The sequence below is a fragment of the Oncorhynchus kisutch genome, linkage group LG15 (genome assembly GCF_002021735.2).
Source record: "Oncorhynchus kisutch isolate 150728-3 linkage group LG15, Okis_V2, whole genome shotgun sequence".
Taxonomy (NCBI): domain Eukaryota; kingdom Metazoa; phylum Chordata; class Actinopteri; order Salmoniformes; family Salmonidae; genus Oncorhynchus; species Oncorhynchus kisutch.
The window spans coordinates 6,268,586-6,287,606 of NC_034188.2; the positions used below are offsets into that span (position 1 = coordinate 6,268,586).

At 34.2% G+C, this 19,021-nt stretch overlaps 1 protein-coding gene across 2 annotated transcripts in view; it reads left to right on the forward strand.

The window, feature by feature from the left end:
* Positions 1-19,021, forward strand: part of LOC109877766 (kelch-like protein 4) — a 72,327-nt gene that overhangs the window by 9,583 nt on the left and 43,723 nt on the right. Inside the window, exon 2 of one of the 2 annotated variants that reach the window (XM_031789529.1) lies at positions 10,022-10,584. In XM_031789529.1, the coding sequence (XP_031645389.1) occupies positions 10,106-10,584 (479 nt within the window). In that variant the 5' untranslated portion in view covers positions 10,022-10,105. Of the gene's footprint in view, positions 1-9,737; positions 10,585-19,021 lie in introns of those variants that run through there. The other variant, XM_031789528.1, reaches the window with a different exon arrangement.

Below are 19,021 nucleotides of genomic sequence, written 5' to 3' on the forward strand. Positions count from 1 at the left end.
TGGCCAACATGGTTAAATAAAGGTGAAATAAAAAAATAAAAAATAACCTGAAAGGCCGCTCAGCAAGGAAGAAGCCACTGCTCCAAAACCGCCATAAAAAAATTGGTTTGCAACTTCACATGGGGACAAAGGTCGTAATTTTTTGAGAAATGTCCTCTAGTCTAATGAAACAAAAATAGTTTATGTTTGGCCATAATGACCATTGTTATGTTTGGAGGAAAAAGGGGGAGGCTTGCAAGCCGAAGAACACCATCCCAACTGTGAAGCACGGGGTGGCAGCATTATGTTGTGGGGGTGCTTTGCTGCAAAAGGGACTGGTGCACTTCACAAAATAGATGGCATCATGAGGAAAGTAAAATGATGTGGATACAGTGCCTTGCGAAAGTATTCGGCCCCCTTGAACTTTGCGACCTTTTGCCACATTTCAGGCTTCAAACATAAAGATATAAAACTGTATTTTTTGTGAAGAATCAACAACAAGTGGGACACAATCATGCAGTGGAACGACATTTATTGGATATTTCAAACTTTTTTAACAAATCAAAAACTGAAAGATTGGGCGTGCAAAATTATTCAGCCCCCTTAAGTTAATACTTTGTAGCACCACCTTTTGCTGCGATTACAGCTGTAAGTCGCTTGGGGTATGTCTCTATCAGTTTTGCACATCGAGAGACTGACATCTTTTCCCATTCCTCCTTGCAAAACAGCTCGAGCTCAGTGAGGTTGGATGGAGAGCATTTGTGAACAGCAGTTTTCAGTTCTTTCCACAGATTCTCGATTGGATTCAGGTCTGGACTTTGACTTGGCCATTCTAACACCTGGATATGTTTATTTTTGAACCATTCCATTGTAGATTTTGCTTTATGTTTTGGATCATTGTCTTGTTGGAAGACAAATCTCCATCCCAGTCTCAGGTCTTTTGGAGACTCCATCAGGTTTTCTTCCAGAATGGTCCTGTATTTGGCTCCATCCATCTTCCCATCAATTTTAACCATCTTTCCTGTCCCTGCTGAAGAAAAGCAGGCCCAAACCATGATGCTGCCACCACCATGTTTGACAGTGGGGATGGTGAGTTTAGGGTGATGAGCTGTGTTGCTTTTACGCCAAACATAACGTTTTGCATTGTTGCCAAAAAGTTCAATTTTGGTTTCATCTGACCAGAGCACCTTCTTCCACATGTTTGGTGGCTTGTGGCTTGTGGCAAACTTTAAACAACACTTTTTATGGATATCTTTAAGAAATGGCTTTCTTCTTGCCACTCTTCCATAAAGGCCAGATTTGTGCAATATACGACTGATTGTTGTCCTATGGACAGAGTCTCCCACCTCAGCTGTAGATCTCTGCAGTTCATCCAGAGTGATCATGGGCCTCTTGGCTGCATCTCTGATCAGTCTTCTCCTTGTATGAGCTGAAAGTTTAGAGGGACGGCCAGGTCTTGGTAGATTTGCAGTGGTCTGATACTCCTTCCATTTCAATATTATCGCTTGCACAGTGCTCCTTGGGATGTTTAAAGCTTGGGAAATCTTTTTGTAACCAAATACGGCTTTAAACTTCTTCACAACAGTATCTCGGACCTGCCTGGTGTGTTCCTTGTTCTTCATGATGCTTTCTGCGCTTTTAACGGACCTCTGAGACTATCACAGTGCAGGTGCATTTATACGGAGACTTGATTACACACAGGTGGATTGTATTTATCATCATTAGTCATTTAGGTCAACATTGGATCATTCAGAGATCCTCACTGAACTTCTGGAGAGAGTTTGCTGCACTGAAAGTAAAGGGGCTGAATAATTTTGCACGCCCAATTTTTCAGTTTTTGATTTGTTAAAAAAGTTTGAAATATCCAATAAATGTCGTTCCACTTCATGATTGTGTCCCACTTGTTGTTGATTCTTCACAAAAAGAATCACGCCCAATTTTTCAGTTTTTGATTTGTTAAAAAAGTTTGAAATATCCAATAAATGTCGTTCCACTTCATGATTGTGTCCCACTTGTTGTTGATTCTTCACAAAAAAATACAGTTTTATATCTTTATGTTTGAAGCCTGAAATATGGCAAAAGGTCGCAAAGTTCAAGGGGGCCGAATACTTTCGCAAGGCACTGTATATTGAAGCAGCATCTCAAGACATCAGTCAGGAAGTTGAAGCTTGGTTGCAAATATGTCTTCCAAATGAACAATGACCCCAAGCATACTTCCAAAGTTGTGGCAAAATGGCTTAAGGACAACAAAGTCAAGGTATTGGAGTGGCCATCACAAAGCCCTCCATCACAAAACCTCAATCCTATAGAAAATGTGTGGGCAGAACTGAAAAAGTGTGTGCGAGCAAGGAGGCCTACAAACCTGACTCGGTTACACCAGCTCTGTCAGGAGGAATGGGCCAAAATTCACCCAACTTATTGTGGGAAGCTTGTGGAAGGCTACCCAAAACATTTGACCCAAGTTAAACAATTTAAAGGCAATGCTACCAAATACTAATTGAGTGTATGTAAACTTCTGACCCACTGGGAATGTGATGAAAGAAATAAAAGCTTAAATAAATAATTTCTCTACTATTATTCTGCCATTTCACATTCTTAAAATAAAGTGGTGATCCTAACTGACCTAAGACAGGGAATGTTTACTAGGATTAAATGTCAGGAATTGTGGAAAAACTGAGTTTAAATGTATTTGGCTAAGGTGTATGTAAACTCCCGATTTGTAAATCTTCTTGAAAATCTACAGCAAGACTTGAAAATGGCTTTCTAACAACCAACTTGACAGAGCTTGAATAATTACAAATAGAATCATGTGCAAACATTCTACCGTCCAGGTGTGCAAAGCTCCAATAGACTTACCCAGAAAGACTCACAGCTGTAATCACTGCCGAAGGTGATTCTAACATGTATTGACTCAGGGGGTTGAATATTTATCCAGATGTGTTTAAAAATATATATATACATATTTTCTTTTACAAATGTTTTTTTTTTTAAATCCATTTTGACATTACATAGTATTTTGAGTAGATCGTTGACAAAACGTTTCAATAAAAGCAATTTTAATCGCACTTTCTGACACAACAACATGTGGAAAAGTAAAGGGGTATGAATACTTTCTGGAGGCACAGTAAATATTTGAGAGGTGATAAAATATTCAAGGCTTAGACAAAATGATAATGAATCAAGACTAAAACAATATGTCTTGATTCATTATAATTTAGTTTGAGCTTTTATTCATTCTAATTTAAATTTAGCTTTGCGATTCATTGTCATTTAGTTTAGCTTTGCTTCATTATCATGTTGTTTTAGCCTTGATTCATTATCATTTAGTTTGAGAGAGAGAGAGAGGGAGAGAGAGAGAGAGAGAGAGAGAGAGAGAGAGAGACAGGGAGAGAGAGAGGCAGAGAGAGAGAGAGAGAGAGAGAGAGAGAGAGAGAGAGAGAGAGAGAGAGAGAGAGAGAATTGTTTAATATTTTCTTGGCCCGTCAGTGTAACGGTCAACTGATGGCTCACAGCATATGAATAAGTCATTGTGTGTAGTAGCTACAAGAGCTGTAAATTCCTCCTCTCCTCTGTATATAAGGCTGCGCTACAAACATGGCACCCTGTTCCATATTTGGTTCACTACTTTTGACCAGGGCCCATAGGGCTCAGGTCAGAAGTAGTGCACTATATAGGCAATAGGGTGCCATTTGGGATGTACCCCTTTATATACAGAGCATGAGGCTAGGAGAAAGATGAGACACACTGCTGCAGCACATTGAAATCTACTGTCAACAGTCAGCAAGGCTATCTGTCCCTCTCAGCAGCATGTACGAGCAAGAAATCATTCATCTTTGCTGGTGTACAGTATAAAAAGCATTCATATTTGAACGCACAGGAGCATATTGACAAAGGAAATTGCATACTGTAAATACGATATACTTTATGTAACACTTTACAATAAGGTACCCTTTAAAAAAATAACTGTTAATAACGGAATTATAAACCCTTTATAAACGCTTTATAAAAGGTACGTTATTGTAAAGTGTTACCCATATTTAATGGTATATATCTCCAGATACTGATATGGGATTATTGTAAAGTGTTACCCATATTTAATGGTATATATCTCCAGATACTGATATGGGATTATTGTAAAGTGTTACCCATATTTAATGGTATATATCTCCAGATACTGATATGGGATTATTGTAAAGTGTTACCCATATTTAATGGTATATATCTCCAGATACTGATATGGGATTATTGTAAAGTGTTACCCATATTTAATGGTATATATCTCCAGATACTGATATGGGATTATTGTAAAGTGTTACCCATATTTAATAGTATATACTGTATCTCCAGATACTGATATGGGATTATTGTAAAGTGTTACCCATATTTAATAGTATATATCTCCAGATACTGATATGGGATTATTGTAAAGTGTTACCCATATTTAATGGTATATATCTCCAGATACTGATAATGGGATTATTGTAAAGTGTTACTCATATTTAATGGTATATATCTCCAGATACTGATATGGGATTATTGTAAAGTGTTACCCATATTTAATAGTATATACTGTATCTCCAGATACTGATATGGGATTATTGTAAAGTGTTACCCATATTTAATAGTATATATCTCCAGATACTGATATGGGATTATTGTAAAGTGTTACCCATATTTAATGGTATATATCTCCAGATACTGATAATGGGATTATTGTAAAGTGTTACTCATATTTAATGGTATATATCTCCAGATACTGATATGGGATTATTGTAAAGTGTTACCCATATTTAATGGTATATATCTCCAGATACTGATATGGGATTATTGTAAAGTGTTACCCATATTTAATAGTATATACTGTATCTCCAGATACTGATATGGGATTATTGTAAAGTGTTACCCATATTTAATAGTATATATCTCCAGATACTGATATGGGATTATTGTAAAGTGTTACTCATATTTAATAGTATATATCTCCAGATACTGATATGGGATTATTGTAAAGTGTTACCCATATTTAATAGTATATATCTCCAGATACTGATATGGGATTATTGTAAAGTGTTACTCATATTTAATAGTATATATCTCCAGATACTGATATGGGATTATTGTAAAGTGTTACTCATATTTAATAGTATATATCTCCAGATACTGATATGGGATTATTGTAAAGTGTCACTCATATTTAATAGTATATATCTCCAGATACTGATATGGGATTATTGTAAAGTGTTACTCATATTTAATAGTATATATCTCCAGATACTGATAATGGGATTATTGTAAAGTGTTACCCATATTTAATAGTATATATCTCCAGATACTGATATGGGATTATTGTGAAGTGTTACCCATATTTAATAGTATATATCTCCAGATACTGATATGGGATTATTGTAAAGTGTTACCCATATTTAATAGTATATATCTCCAGATACTGATATGGGATTATTGTAAAGTGTTACCCATATTTAATGGTAAATACTGTATCTCCAGATACTGATATGGGATTATTGTAAAGTGTTACCCATATTTAATAGTATATATCTCCAGATACTGATATGGGATTATTGTAAAGTGTTACCCATATTTAATGGTAAATACTGTATCTCCAGATACTGATATGGGATTATTGTAAAGTGTTACCCATATTTAATGGTATATACTGTATCTCCAGATACTGATATGGGATTTGGGAAAGCATATGACTTCTGATTTCAGTTTATGATTCATGGCTTAAAATATTGATGTTACTGCCATACATATGTATTTGTTATTCAATCTATGCAATATAACAGCATTAATATATCCAGTATGTTGACAAGGTTTTAATAAATACAGTATGTTGACAAGGTTTTAATAAATACAGTATGTTGACAAGGTTTTAATAAATACAGTATGTTGACAAGGTTTTAATAAATACAGTATGTTGACAAGGTTTTAATAAATACAGTATGTTGACAAGGTTTTAATAAATACAGTATGTTGACAAGGTTTTAATATATACAGTATGTTGACAAGGTAATAATAAATACAGTATGTTGACAAGGTAATAATATATACAGTATGTTGACAAGGTAATAATATATACAGTATGTTGACAAGGTTTTAATAAATACAGTATGTTGACAAGGTAATAATAAATACAGTATGTTGACAAGGTAATAATATATACAGTATGTTGACAAGGTAATAATATATACAGTATGTTGACAAGGTTTTAATAAATACAGTATGTTGACAAGGTAATAATATATACAGTATGTTGACAAGGTAATAATATATACAGTATGTTGACAAGGTAATAATATATACAGTATGTTGACAAGGTTTTAATAAATACAGTATGTTGACAAGGTTTTAATAAATACAGTATGTTGACAAGGTTTTAATAAATACAGTATGTTGACAAGGTTTTAATAAATACAGTATGTTGACAATATATTAATAAATACAGTATGTTGACAAGGTAATAATATATACAGTATGTTGACAAGGTTTTAATAAATACAGTATGTTGACAAGGTTTTAATAAATACAGTATGTTGACAATATATTAATAAATACAGTATGTTGACAAGGTAATAATATATACAGTATGTTGACAAGGTAATAATATATACAGTATGTTGACAAGGTTTTAATAAATACAGTATGTTGACAAGGTTTTAATAAATACAGTATGTTGACAATATATTAATATATACAGTATGTTGACAATATATTAATATATACAGTATGTTGACAAGGTTTTAATAAATACAGTATGTTGACAAGGTTTTAATAAATACAGTATGTTGACAATATATTAATATATACAGTATGTTGACAAGGTTTTAATAAATACAGTATGTTGACAAGGTTTTAATAAATACAGTATGTTGACAAGGTTTTAATAAATACAGTATGTTGACAATATATTAATATATACAGTATGTTGACAAGGTTTTAATAAATACAGTATGTTGACAATATATTAATATATACAGTATGTTGACAAGGTTTTAATAAATACAGTATGTTGACAAGGTTTTAATAAATACAGTATGTTGACAATATATTAATATATACAGTATGTTGACAAGGTTTTAATAAATACAGTATGTTGACAAGGTTTTAATAAATACAGTATGTTGACAAGGTTTTAATAAATACAGTATGTTGACAATATATTAATATATACAGTATGTTGACAAGGTTTTAATAAATACAGTATGTTGACAAGGTTTTAATAAATACAGTATGTTGACAAGGTTTTAATAAATACAGTATGTTGACAAGGTTTTAATAAATACAGTATGTTGACAAGGTTTTAATAAATACAGTATGGTGACAAGGTAATAATATATACAGTATGTTGACAAGGTTTTAATAAATACAGTATGGTGACAAGGTAATAATATATACAGTATGGTGACAAGGTAATAATATATACAGTATGTTGACAAGGTTTTAATAAATACAGTATGGTGACAAGGTAATAATATATACAGTATGTTGACAAGGTAATAATATATACAGTATGTTGACAAGATAATAATATATACAGTATGGTGACAAGGTAATAATATATACAGTATGTTGACAAGGTTTTAATAAATACAGTATGGTGACAAGGTAATAATATATACAGTATGGTGACAAGGTAATAATATATACAGTATGTTGACAAGGTTTTAATAAATACAGTATGGTGACAAGGTAATAATATATACAGTATGTTGACAAGGTAATAATATATACAGTATGTTGACAAGGTTTTAATAAATACAGTATGTTGACAATATATTAATATATACAGTATGTTGACAATATATTAATATATCCAGTATATTGACAATATATTAATATATACAGTATGGTGACAAGGTAATAATATATACAGTATGTTGACAAGGTAATAATATATACAGTATGTTGACAAGGTAATAATAAATACAGTATGTTGACAATATATTAATATATCCAGTATATTGACAATATATTAATATATACAGTATGTTGACAAGGTATTAATATATCCAGTATATTGACAAGGTTTTAATATATACAGTATGGTGACAAGGTAATAATATATACAGTATGGTGACAAGGTAATAATATATACAGTATGGTGACAAGGTAATAATATATACAGTATGGTGACAAGGTAATAATATATACAGTATGTTTACAAGGTATTAATATATCCAGTATATTGACAATATATTAATATATACAGTATGGTGACAAGGTAATAATATATACAGTATGGTGACAAAGGTAATAATATGAACAGTATGTGGTCAAGATATTAACATAGAGTGCGTTGACAAGGTGTGACTGTCTGTGTCAAAATAAACCACATGAAATGCTTAAAGGGGCATTCTTTGGACTTTTAAATGACTTACATTGTTGTTGATTGAATCTGACATTTCCCCTTTCCTGTTCTGTCCTTTGGTTATAATGTCATTAGTAGACCTCCTGTCCATACAGTAACAACTATAATGCAGGAGCACAAATAACATGTCACTATAGAAACCACAACTACAGAGCTCGTGGTCTGTCTGTGGCGTCCACATCTAACTCGGCATTGCACATCGTTCCTTCATTATCGAAATCAATTACTTCACTAGCCTTTTTTGGGCATGTTGAATTTTTTTCTGATCACTAATTTCTCATTTCCCATAAAGAGCGACAAGAATCACTGTGGACAATGTACCATACTGCAACTTATACTATACTGTTATTTTCCTATGCTGTGGATGTTGTCAAGATCGATTGAATTGTCCTCAGATTACCCTGCACACTATATCAAACCATCTCTTTATTCCTTACCCTAAAGTCTACATCCAGGACCATGTGATACAGGAAGCGGCTACATGTCTACATCACTTATTTACATTTTAATCTGCATTTATTTTACAAGTAAGAATTTGATGTCTTTGAAAACTGATCAGCAGTGGCAGCTTATCGACCTTGACGGATCATCACTAACGCTGCGTTTCTACCAGTATGAGGAGGACTGAACGGAGAGAATCATTATTCTGCATGGTTGAGTGCCTGCATTGAGAGATAGAGCCTCTTTCCCTATGGGATGCCGTGAGACGTGGGGGGGGGGGGGGGACAGTAGTGTGTAGGCAGATGTGATGTGATGTGTGTTTGTGTGTGTGTGTGCATCTTGTATGATAGCATAGCGTGAGGCTTTCGGTGAGGAACACTACTTCTAGAGATGGAGGATATAGTGCTGTTGTTCTTTTCTTCCCTTCCTCAGAGAAGAGATGATTTACTTGGTTAAGCTGTGACCTCATCATGCTGTGTGTATATGATAGCCACCCCCTTCTCCCTCTCTCTCCCCCTCCCTTTGGTGAGGGGATGGGGCTGCCTAGTCCAACATTATGGGATGGGCATTTCTGTTTCGGTTCTTCTGTGTGCGTGTGCAGTGAGGACGCGGAGCGAGTGAGCGAGACCAAGAAGACAAGCGAGGGAGGGAGAGAACGTGTGTCATGTATGTGCTTTAACTGAGCTAACAGGGAGCAGCAGGAGGAACATCAGCTGAAACAGAGAGAGATACATAGAGAGAGAGAGAGACATAGAGAGAGAGCGAGAGAGAGAGAGAGAGAGAGAGAGAGACAGAGAGAGAGAGACATAGAGATAGACTGAGGGAGAGAGAGAGAGAGCCATAGAGAGAAAGAGAGAGAGAGAGAGAGAGAGAGAGAGAGAGAGACATAGAGAGAGAGAGAGAGAGAGAGAGACATAGAGAGAGAGAGACATAGAGAGAGAGAGAGCCATAGAGAGAAAGAGAGAGAGAGAGAGAAAGAGAGAGAGAGAGAGACAGAGAGAAGAGAGAGTTGGAGAGAGGAGGAAAATAAGCCCAGGCACAGGGAGACAAAAGCTGCAGAGAGAGAGAAGACTGTTACCTTCTTGCCCTCCACTAAAAGAACAACGGAGGAGGAGGAGGAAGAAGACAAAAGGAGGAGGGAGGCGTACAGTACTGAACATACTGGAACAGAATTCATAGGCTCCTTTTTCATTACCCTCCTCCATGTTTTAGGGGGATTCTACACTAGTGCATTTGACTGCTGCCTTCTACTTCATCTCTAAAAAGAAAGAAAGAGAGGAAGAAAGAAAGAGGAGGATGTCGGGGAAGAAAGAGTTTGACGTGAAACAGATCCTCAGGCTGCGTTGGCGCTGGTTTAGTCATTCATCCCAGAGTTCTGCCGGTGGTGGAGGAGGAGGAGGAGGAGGTGGAGGAGGAGGTGGAGGAGGAGGAGGAGTAGGATACCTCCAGGGGAGCTTTGATCACAGAGGGACCCCAGTCCAGGGCAGGCTGAAGAGTCACTCCCGGGACCGAGGTGGCAGCGGAGGGGGACTCTGGAAGCAGAACAGCAACAGTCCGGTCCATAGTATCTTGGCCCCCACGCCTGTCTATGTCAGAGCCAGTAATCAATCATGGCACCAGCAGAACATTATTCAGCACCTGCAGCAGCAAGGTGGCCACGAGCTGCCTAAGAACAGCAGCTCACCTAACAACACCAGGAAGGAGGACTGCTCCAAGAGCAGCCGGGAGAATGTGAAGAGTGTAGAGGAGTCCTCGGAGACGGAAGCAAGACACAGGTATGGCAACGCAAGAGACACGTATTGATGGAACTGAGTCGAAACAATCATAGTCAGATTAAGAACCAAGTTCGGTAAAGCCAGAGGCAGTTGTATATTCCAAGAGGTGACTGCTTTAGCACCTTGTTTACATCTACAGTAGGTCAGTGGTGTAAATGACTTAATAAGTAAAACTACTGGAAAGTATTACTTACAGTATATTGTTTTCTGGGGTATCTGTACTTCACATTACTATTTATATTGTTGACAGCTTTTACTTATACTTCATACATTTTCCCCGACACCCAAAAGTACTTGTTACATTTCGATCTAATTCGCACACTTACCAAGAGAACATCCCTGGTCATTCCTACACATGCGTCATTTGTAAATGATGTCTGTGTTGGAGTGTGCCCCTGTCTTTCCATAAATCAATAAAAACTAGAAAATGGTGCCGCCTGGTTTGCTTCATATTTTATTAATTATATATTATATTATAATTATATATTTATTATATATTTATTATATTATAATTATATATTTATTATATATTTATTATATTATAATTATATATTTATTATATTATAATTATATATTTATTATATATTTATTATATATTTATTATATTATAATTATATATTTATTATATTATAATTATATATTTATTATATATTTATTATATTATAATTATATATTTATTATATTATAATTATATATTTATTATATTATAATTATATATTTATTATATTATAATTATATATTTATTATATATTTATTATATTATAATTATATATTTATTATATATTTATTATATTATAATTATATATTTATTATATATTTATTATATTATAATTATATATTTATTATATATTTATTATATTATAATTATATATTTATTATATTATAATTATATATTTATTATATTATAATTATATATTTATTATATTATAATTATATATTTATTATATTATAATTATATATTTATTATATATTTATTATATTATAATTATATATTTATTATATTATAATTATATATTTATTATATATTATTATATATTTATTATATTATAATTATATATTTATTATATATTTATTAATATATTTTGAAATGACTTACACTTTTAGCAATTACATTTACTTTGAATACTTTAGTATATTTAAAACCAAATACTTTTAGATTTTTTTATAAATTTTACTGGGTGACTTTCACTTTTACTTGAGTCATTTTCTATGAAGGTACCTTTACTTTTACTCATGGATACTTTTTCCAACACTGCAGTAAGCTATGGTGGAGGTTCACAAAACAAGTCTGCATTGACAAATTGCAAAATGTTAGCCTGCCATTATTCCAAATAGGTGAAAGCCTAAATTCAGTTGCATTATTTTGTGAGTCCATTTTTGTAACATTTGTTTCATTATTACGATACTTATTGTCAGTCAAATACAAATACAATTATCAGATTTTATTTTGTATTTTGTTGTTTTATTTATGGGTAATTTTCAGCATGAGTTAACATTGTATATGGATACAGTTCCCCATAATTAACTATACAGTTCACCATGATGATTAACTATACAGTTCCCGATGATGATTAACTATACAGTTCCCCATGATGATTAACTATACAGTTCACAATGATAATTAACTATACAGTTCCCCATGATGATTAACTATACAGTTCCCCATGATGATTAACTATACAGTTCCCCATGATGATTAACTATACAGTTCCCCATGATGATTAACTATACAGTTCCCCATGATGATTAACTATACAGTTCCCCATGATGATTAACTATACAGTTCCCCATGATGATTAACTATACAGTTCCCACTAATTAACTATACACTTCCCCATAATTAACTATACAGTTCACCATGATGATTAACTATACAGTTCCCCATGATGATTAACTATACAGTTCCCCATGATGATTAACTACACAGTTCCCCATAATGAACTATACAGTTCCCCATGATGATTAACTATACAGTTCCCCATGATGATTAACTATACAGTTCCCCATGATGATTAACTATACAGTTCCCCATGATGATTAACTATACAGTTCACCATGATGATTAACTATACAGTTCCCCATGATTAACTATACAGTTCCACATGATTAACTATACAGTTCCCCATGATTAACTATACAGTTCCCCATGATTAACTATACAGTTCACCATGATGATTAACTATACAGTTCACCATGATGATTAACTATACAGTTCACCATGATGATTAGCTATACAGTTCCCCATAATTAACTATACAGTTCTCCATGACTAACTATACAGTTCCCCATGATTAACTATACAGTTCCCCATGATGATTAACTACACAGTTCACCATGATGATTAACTATACATTTCCCCATGATTAACTATACATTTCCCCATGATTAACTATACAGTTCCCAATGATTAACTATACAGTTCCCCATGATTAACTATACAGTTCCCCATGATTAACTACACAGTTCGCCATGATTAACTATACAGTTCCCCATGATGATTAACTATACAGTTCCCCATGATTAACTATACAGTTCCCCATGATGATTAATTATACAGTTCCCCATGATGATTAATTATACAGTTCCCCATGATTAACTATACAGTTCCCCATTATTAACTATACAGTTCCCCATGATGATGAACTATACAGTTCACCATGATGATTAACTATACAGTTCCCCATGATTAACTATACAGTTCCCCATGATGATTAACTATACAGTTCCCCATGATGATTAATTATACAGTTCCCCATGATTAACTATACAGTTCCCCATGATTAACTATACAGTTCACCATGATGATTAATTATACAATTCCCCATGATTAACTATACAGTTCCCCACGATTAACTATACAGTTCCTCATGATTAACTATACAGTTCCTCATGATTAACTATACAGTTCCCCATGATGATTAATTATACAGTTCCCCATGATTAACTATACAGTTCCCCATGATTAACTATACAGTTCCCCACAATTAACTACACAGTTCGCCATGATTAACTATACAGTAGCTAATAAATGAGCTGTGTAGCTACTGAAGCCCAACTGGTACAGCTGCCTTTATAACTCACCTGGGGCGTAGTTCACTCACACTCTACAGGACAAAGATACACAAACCAATAGAATATCTTAAAATTATTCATTGGATGTTACAGTCGTCATGCATGGTATCACAGACGACTTTGTGCTTTTGTGCAGATAAGGCTTCCTAAGCCTTTTGCTTTATTCCTGTGAGAATAAAGAAGTATATATATTCAGTTTGACTCAACACGGTCCTCAGCTCAGACAACAGCAGCAACAGAGACTTTAGTGCACGTTTTAATGTATTCATCCTGTGAGTTAAAGTGGTTACAGGACAAACACCCATTACATCAGAGAGAGGAGAGAACACAGTCACAGGCAGACAGACAGGCTTTAGAAAACAGAAAGATAGAGAGGAGAGAACACAGTAACAGGCAGACAGACAGGCTTTAGAAAACAGAAAGAGAGAGAGGAGAGAACACAGTCACAGGCAGACAGACAGGCTTTAGAAAACAGAAAGAGAGAGAGGAGAGAACACAGTCACAGGCAGACAGACAGGCTTTAGAAAACAGAAAGAGATAGAGGAGAGAACACAGTCACAGGCAGACAGACAGGCTTTAGAAAACAGAAAGAGAGAGAGGAGAGAACACAGTCACAGGCAGACAGACAGGCTTTAGAAAACAGAAAGAGAGAGAGGAGAGAACACAGTCACAGGCAGACAGACAGGCTTTAGAAAACAGAAAGAGAGAGAGGAGAGAACACAGTCACAGGCAGACAGACAGGCTTTAGAAAACAGAAAGAGAGAGAGGAGAGAACACAGTAACAGGCAGACAGACAGGCAGACAGAGAGAGAGAGAGAGAGACAGAGACAGAGAGAGAGAGACAGAGAGAGAGAGACAGAGAGAGACAGAGAGAGAACGAGAGAGAGACAGACAGACAGACAGACAGACAGACAGGCCTTATGAAACAGTGAGAGAGAAAAGAGAAGGACAAATGCATGAATATTAATTATCCACACTAGAGGATCAAAATATGACAGTTCTTATGAAAATAGTTTATGAAAATTGTTCTCCAGAATCATAGTAATATATCAGATTGTGATATTAAACTCCCACTCCCATATATCTTTTTTATGCTTTATCCGTTTGCTAGTTCATCTCTGGCATATTATTTTTTTCATAAAGTAACCTATAAAAAGGATCGTGTTCAAATACATACTTGGGAGTTTGTGGGTGTGTTATCTTATGTTACTGAGTACAATTTTTAGCTCATTGTATATTCCAGGTGATTTCTGGGGCGATATCTTGTTCTGCTTGTGTTGTCGCAGGGACGTTAACAGGTGTTGCTATTGAAAGGTAAAGCACTAAAGGCCAATCAGAGATGAAGAGGGCCTGTTTCCCTTTAATTGATTGGTTGTCCCTAATGTCCCTAGTGGCTAGAATGACGTCGTGTACAGTCAACTTTCTGGGACATAGACATGTCTTATAAATGCTTGTTAATCTAACTGCAGTGTCCAATCAACAGTGGCTATTACAGTGGAAAAAAATACCTTGCAATATCTTGCTCTGATTGGTCATCCTGAGGGTCCCAGAGATAAAATGTAACATCGTTTTTTTTAAATAAAATCAATTTTAAGTTCAAATGTAGGGTCTAACATTAATAGTGTTACCAATATTAAAAGTGTTACCAGTATCAATAGTTTTACCAATATTAATAGTGTTACCAACATTAATAGTGTTACCAATATTAATAGTGTTACCAATATTAACAGACTGTTACCAATATTAATAGTGTTACCAACATTAATAGTGTTACCAACATTAATAGTGTTACCAATATTAATAGTGTTACCAACATTAATAGAGTTACCAATATTAACAGACTGTTACCAATATTAATAGTGTTACCAATATTAACAGACTGTTACCAATATTAATAGTGTTACCAACATTAATAGTGTTACCAACATTAATAGTGTTACCAATATTAATAGTGTTACCAATATTAATAGAGTTACCAATATTAACAGACTGTTACCAATATTAATAGTGTTACCAATATTAACAGACTGTTACCAATATTAATAGTGTTACCAATATTAACAGACTGTTACCAATATTAATAGTGTTACCAATATTAACAGACTGTTACCAATATTAATAGTGTTACCAATATTAATAGTGTTAACAATATTAACAGACTGTTACCAATATTAATAGTGTTACCAATATTAACAGACTGTTACCAATATTAATAGTGTTACCAATATTAACAGACTGTTACCAATATTAATAGTGTTACCAATATTAATAGTGTTAACAATATTAACAGACTGTTACCAATATTAATAGTGTTACCAATATTAACAGACTGTTACCAATTTTAATAGAGTTACCAATATTAACAGACTGTTACCAATATTAATAGTGTTACCAATATTAACAGACTGTTACCAATATTAATAGTGTTACCAATATTAACAGACTGTTACCAATATTAATAGTGTTACCAATATTAATAGTGTTAACAATATTAACAGACTGTTACCAATATTAATAGTGTAACCAACATTAACAGACTGTTACCAATATTAATAGTGTTACCAACATTAATAGTGTTACCAATATTAATAGTGTTACCAACAGTAATAGTGTTACCAATATTAATAGTGTTACCAATATTAATAGAGTTACCAATATTAACAGACTGTTACCAATATTAATAGTGTTACCAATATTAACAGACTGTTACCAATATTAATAGTGTTACCAATATTAACAGACTGTTACCAATATTAATAGTGTTACCAACATTAATAGTGTTACCAATATTAACAGACTGTTACCAATATTAATAGTGTTACCAATATTAATAGTGTTACCAATATTAACAGACTGTTACCAATATTAACAGACTGTTACCAATATTAATAGTGTTACCAACATTAACAGACTGTTACCAATATTAATAGTGTTACCAACAGTAATAGTGTTACCAATATTAATAGTGTTACCAATATTAATAGAGTTACCAATATTAACAGACTGTTACCAATATTAATAGTGTTACCAATATTAACAGACTGTTACCAATATTAATAGTGTTACCAATATTAACAGACTGTTACCAATATTAATAGTGTTACCAACATTAATAGTGTTACCAATATTAACAGACTGTTACCAATATTAATAGTGTTACCAATATTAATAGTGTTACCAATATTAACAGACTGTTACCAATATTAATAGTGTTACCAACATTAATAGTGTTACCAACATTAATAGTGTTACCAACATTAACAGACTGTTACCAATATTAATAGTGTTACCAACATTAATAGTGTTACCAATATTAACAGACTGTTACCAATATTAATAGTGTTACCAATATTAATAGTGTTACCAATATTAATAGAGTTACCAATATTAACAGACTGTTACCAATATTAATAGTGTTACCAATATTAACAGACTGTTACCAATATTAATAGTGTTACCAATATTAACAGACTTTTACCAATATTAATAGTGTTACCAACATTAATAGTGTTACCAATATTAACAGACTGTTACCAATATTAATAGTGTTACCAATATTAACAGACTGTTACCAATATTAATAGTGTTACCAACATTAATAGTGTTACCAACATTAATAGTGTTACCAATATTAATAGTGTTACCAACATTAATAGTGTTACCAATATTAATAGTGTTACCAATATTAATAGTGTTACCAACATTAATAGTGTTACCAATATTAACAGACTGTTACCAATATTAATAGTGTTACCAATATTAACAGACTGTTACCAATATTAACAGACTGTTACCAATATTAACAGACTGTTACCAATATTAACAGACTGTTACCAACATTAATAGTTTTACAAACATTAATAGTTTTACCAATATTAATACAGTTACAGAGTCTCCCACATGCCTTTTGGCGAACACCAAATGTGTTTGTTTATTTTTTTCTTTAAGCAATGGCTTTCTTCTGGCCACTCTTCCGTAAAGCCCAGCTCTGTGGAGTGTACGGCTTAAAGTGGTCCCATGGACAGATACTCCAATCTCCACTGTGGAGCTTTGCAGCTCCTTCAGGGTTATCTTTGGTCTTTTTGTTGGCTCTCTGATTAATGCCCTCCTTGCCTGGTCTGTGAGTTTTGGTGGGCGGCCCTCTCTTAGCAGGTTTGTTGTGGTGCCATATTCTTTCATTTTTTTTAATATAATGGATTTAATGTGGGATGTTCAAAGTTTCAGATATTTTTTATAACCCAACCCTGATCTGTACCTCTCCACAACTTTGTCCTTGACCTGTTTGGAGAGCTCGTTGGTCTTCATGGTGTTGTTTGCTTGGTGGTGCCCCTTGCTTAGTGGTGTTGCAGACTCTGGGGGTGAATACATATGCACACACCACTTTTTCGTTTTGAATTTTTAGAATTTTTTTCTTCATTTCACTTCACCAATTTGGACTATTTTGTGTATGTCCCATTACATAAAAATCTATTTAAATTACAGGTTGTAATGCACCAAAATGGTAAAAACGCCAAGGGGGATGAATACTTTTGCAAGGCACTGTACATGTACAAATGACCTCAATTACCACTACTAACCTGTACCCCCGCACATTGACTCGGTACAGGTGCCCCCTCTACATAGGGCTTGTAAGCAAGCATTTCATGATAAATTCAGCGCATGTGACAAATAAGATTTGATTTGAGACATAGACAAATGGTTAAATCACTAACCTAGCTCCTCCTCCCCTCACACAGCACATAGACAGATGTTAAATCACTAACCTAGCTCCTCCTCCCCTCACACAGCACATAGACAGATGTTAAATCACTAACCTAGCTCCTCCTCCCCTCACACAGCACATAGACAGATGTTAAATCGATAACCCAGCTCCTCCTCTCCTCGCACAGCACATAGACAGATGTTAAATCACTAACCTAGCTCCTCCTCCCCTCACACAGCACATAGACAGATGTTAAATCACTAACCTAGCTCCTCCTCCCCTCACACAGCACATAGACAGATGTTAAATCACTAACCTAGCTCCTCCTCTCCTCACACAGCACATAGACAGATGTTAAATCACTAACCTAGCTCCTCCTCTCCTCACACAGCACATAGACAGATGTTAAATCACTAACCTAGCTCCTCCTCTCCTCACACTGCACATAGACAGATGTTAAATCACTAACCTAGCTCCTCCTCCCCTCACACAGCACATAGACAGATGTTAAATCACTAACCTAGCCACTCCTCCCCTCACACAGCACATAGATAGATGTTAAATCACTAACCTAGCTCCTCCTCTCCTCACACAGCACATAGACAGATGTTAAATCACTAACCTAGCTCCTCCTCTCCTCACACTGCACATAGATAGATGTTA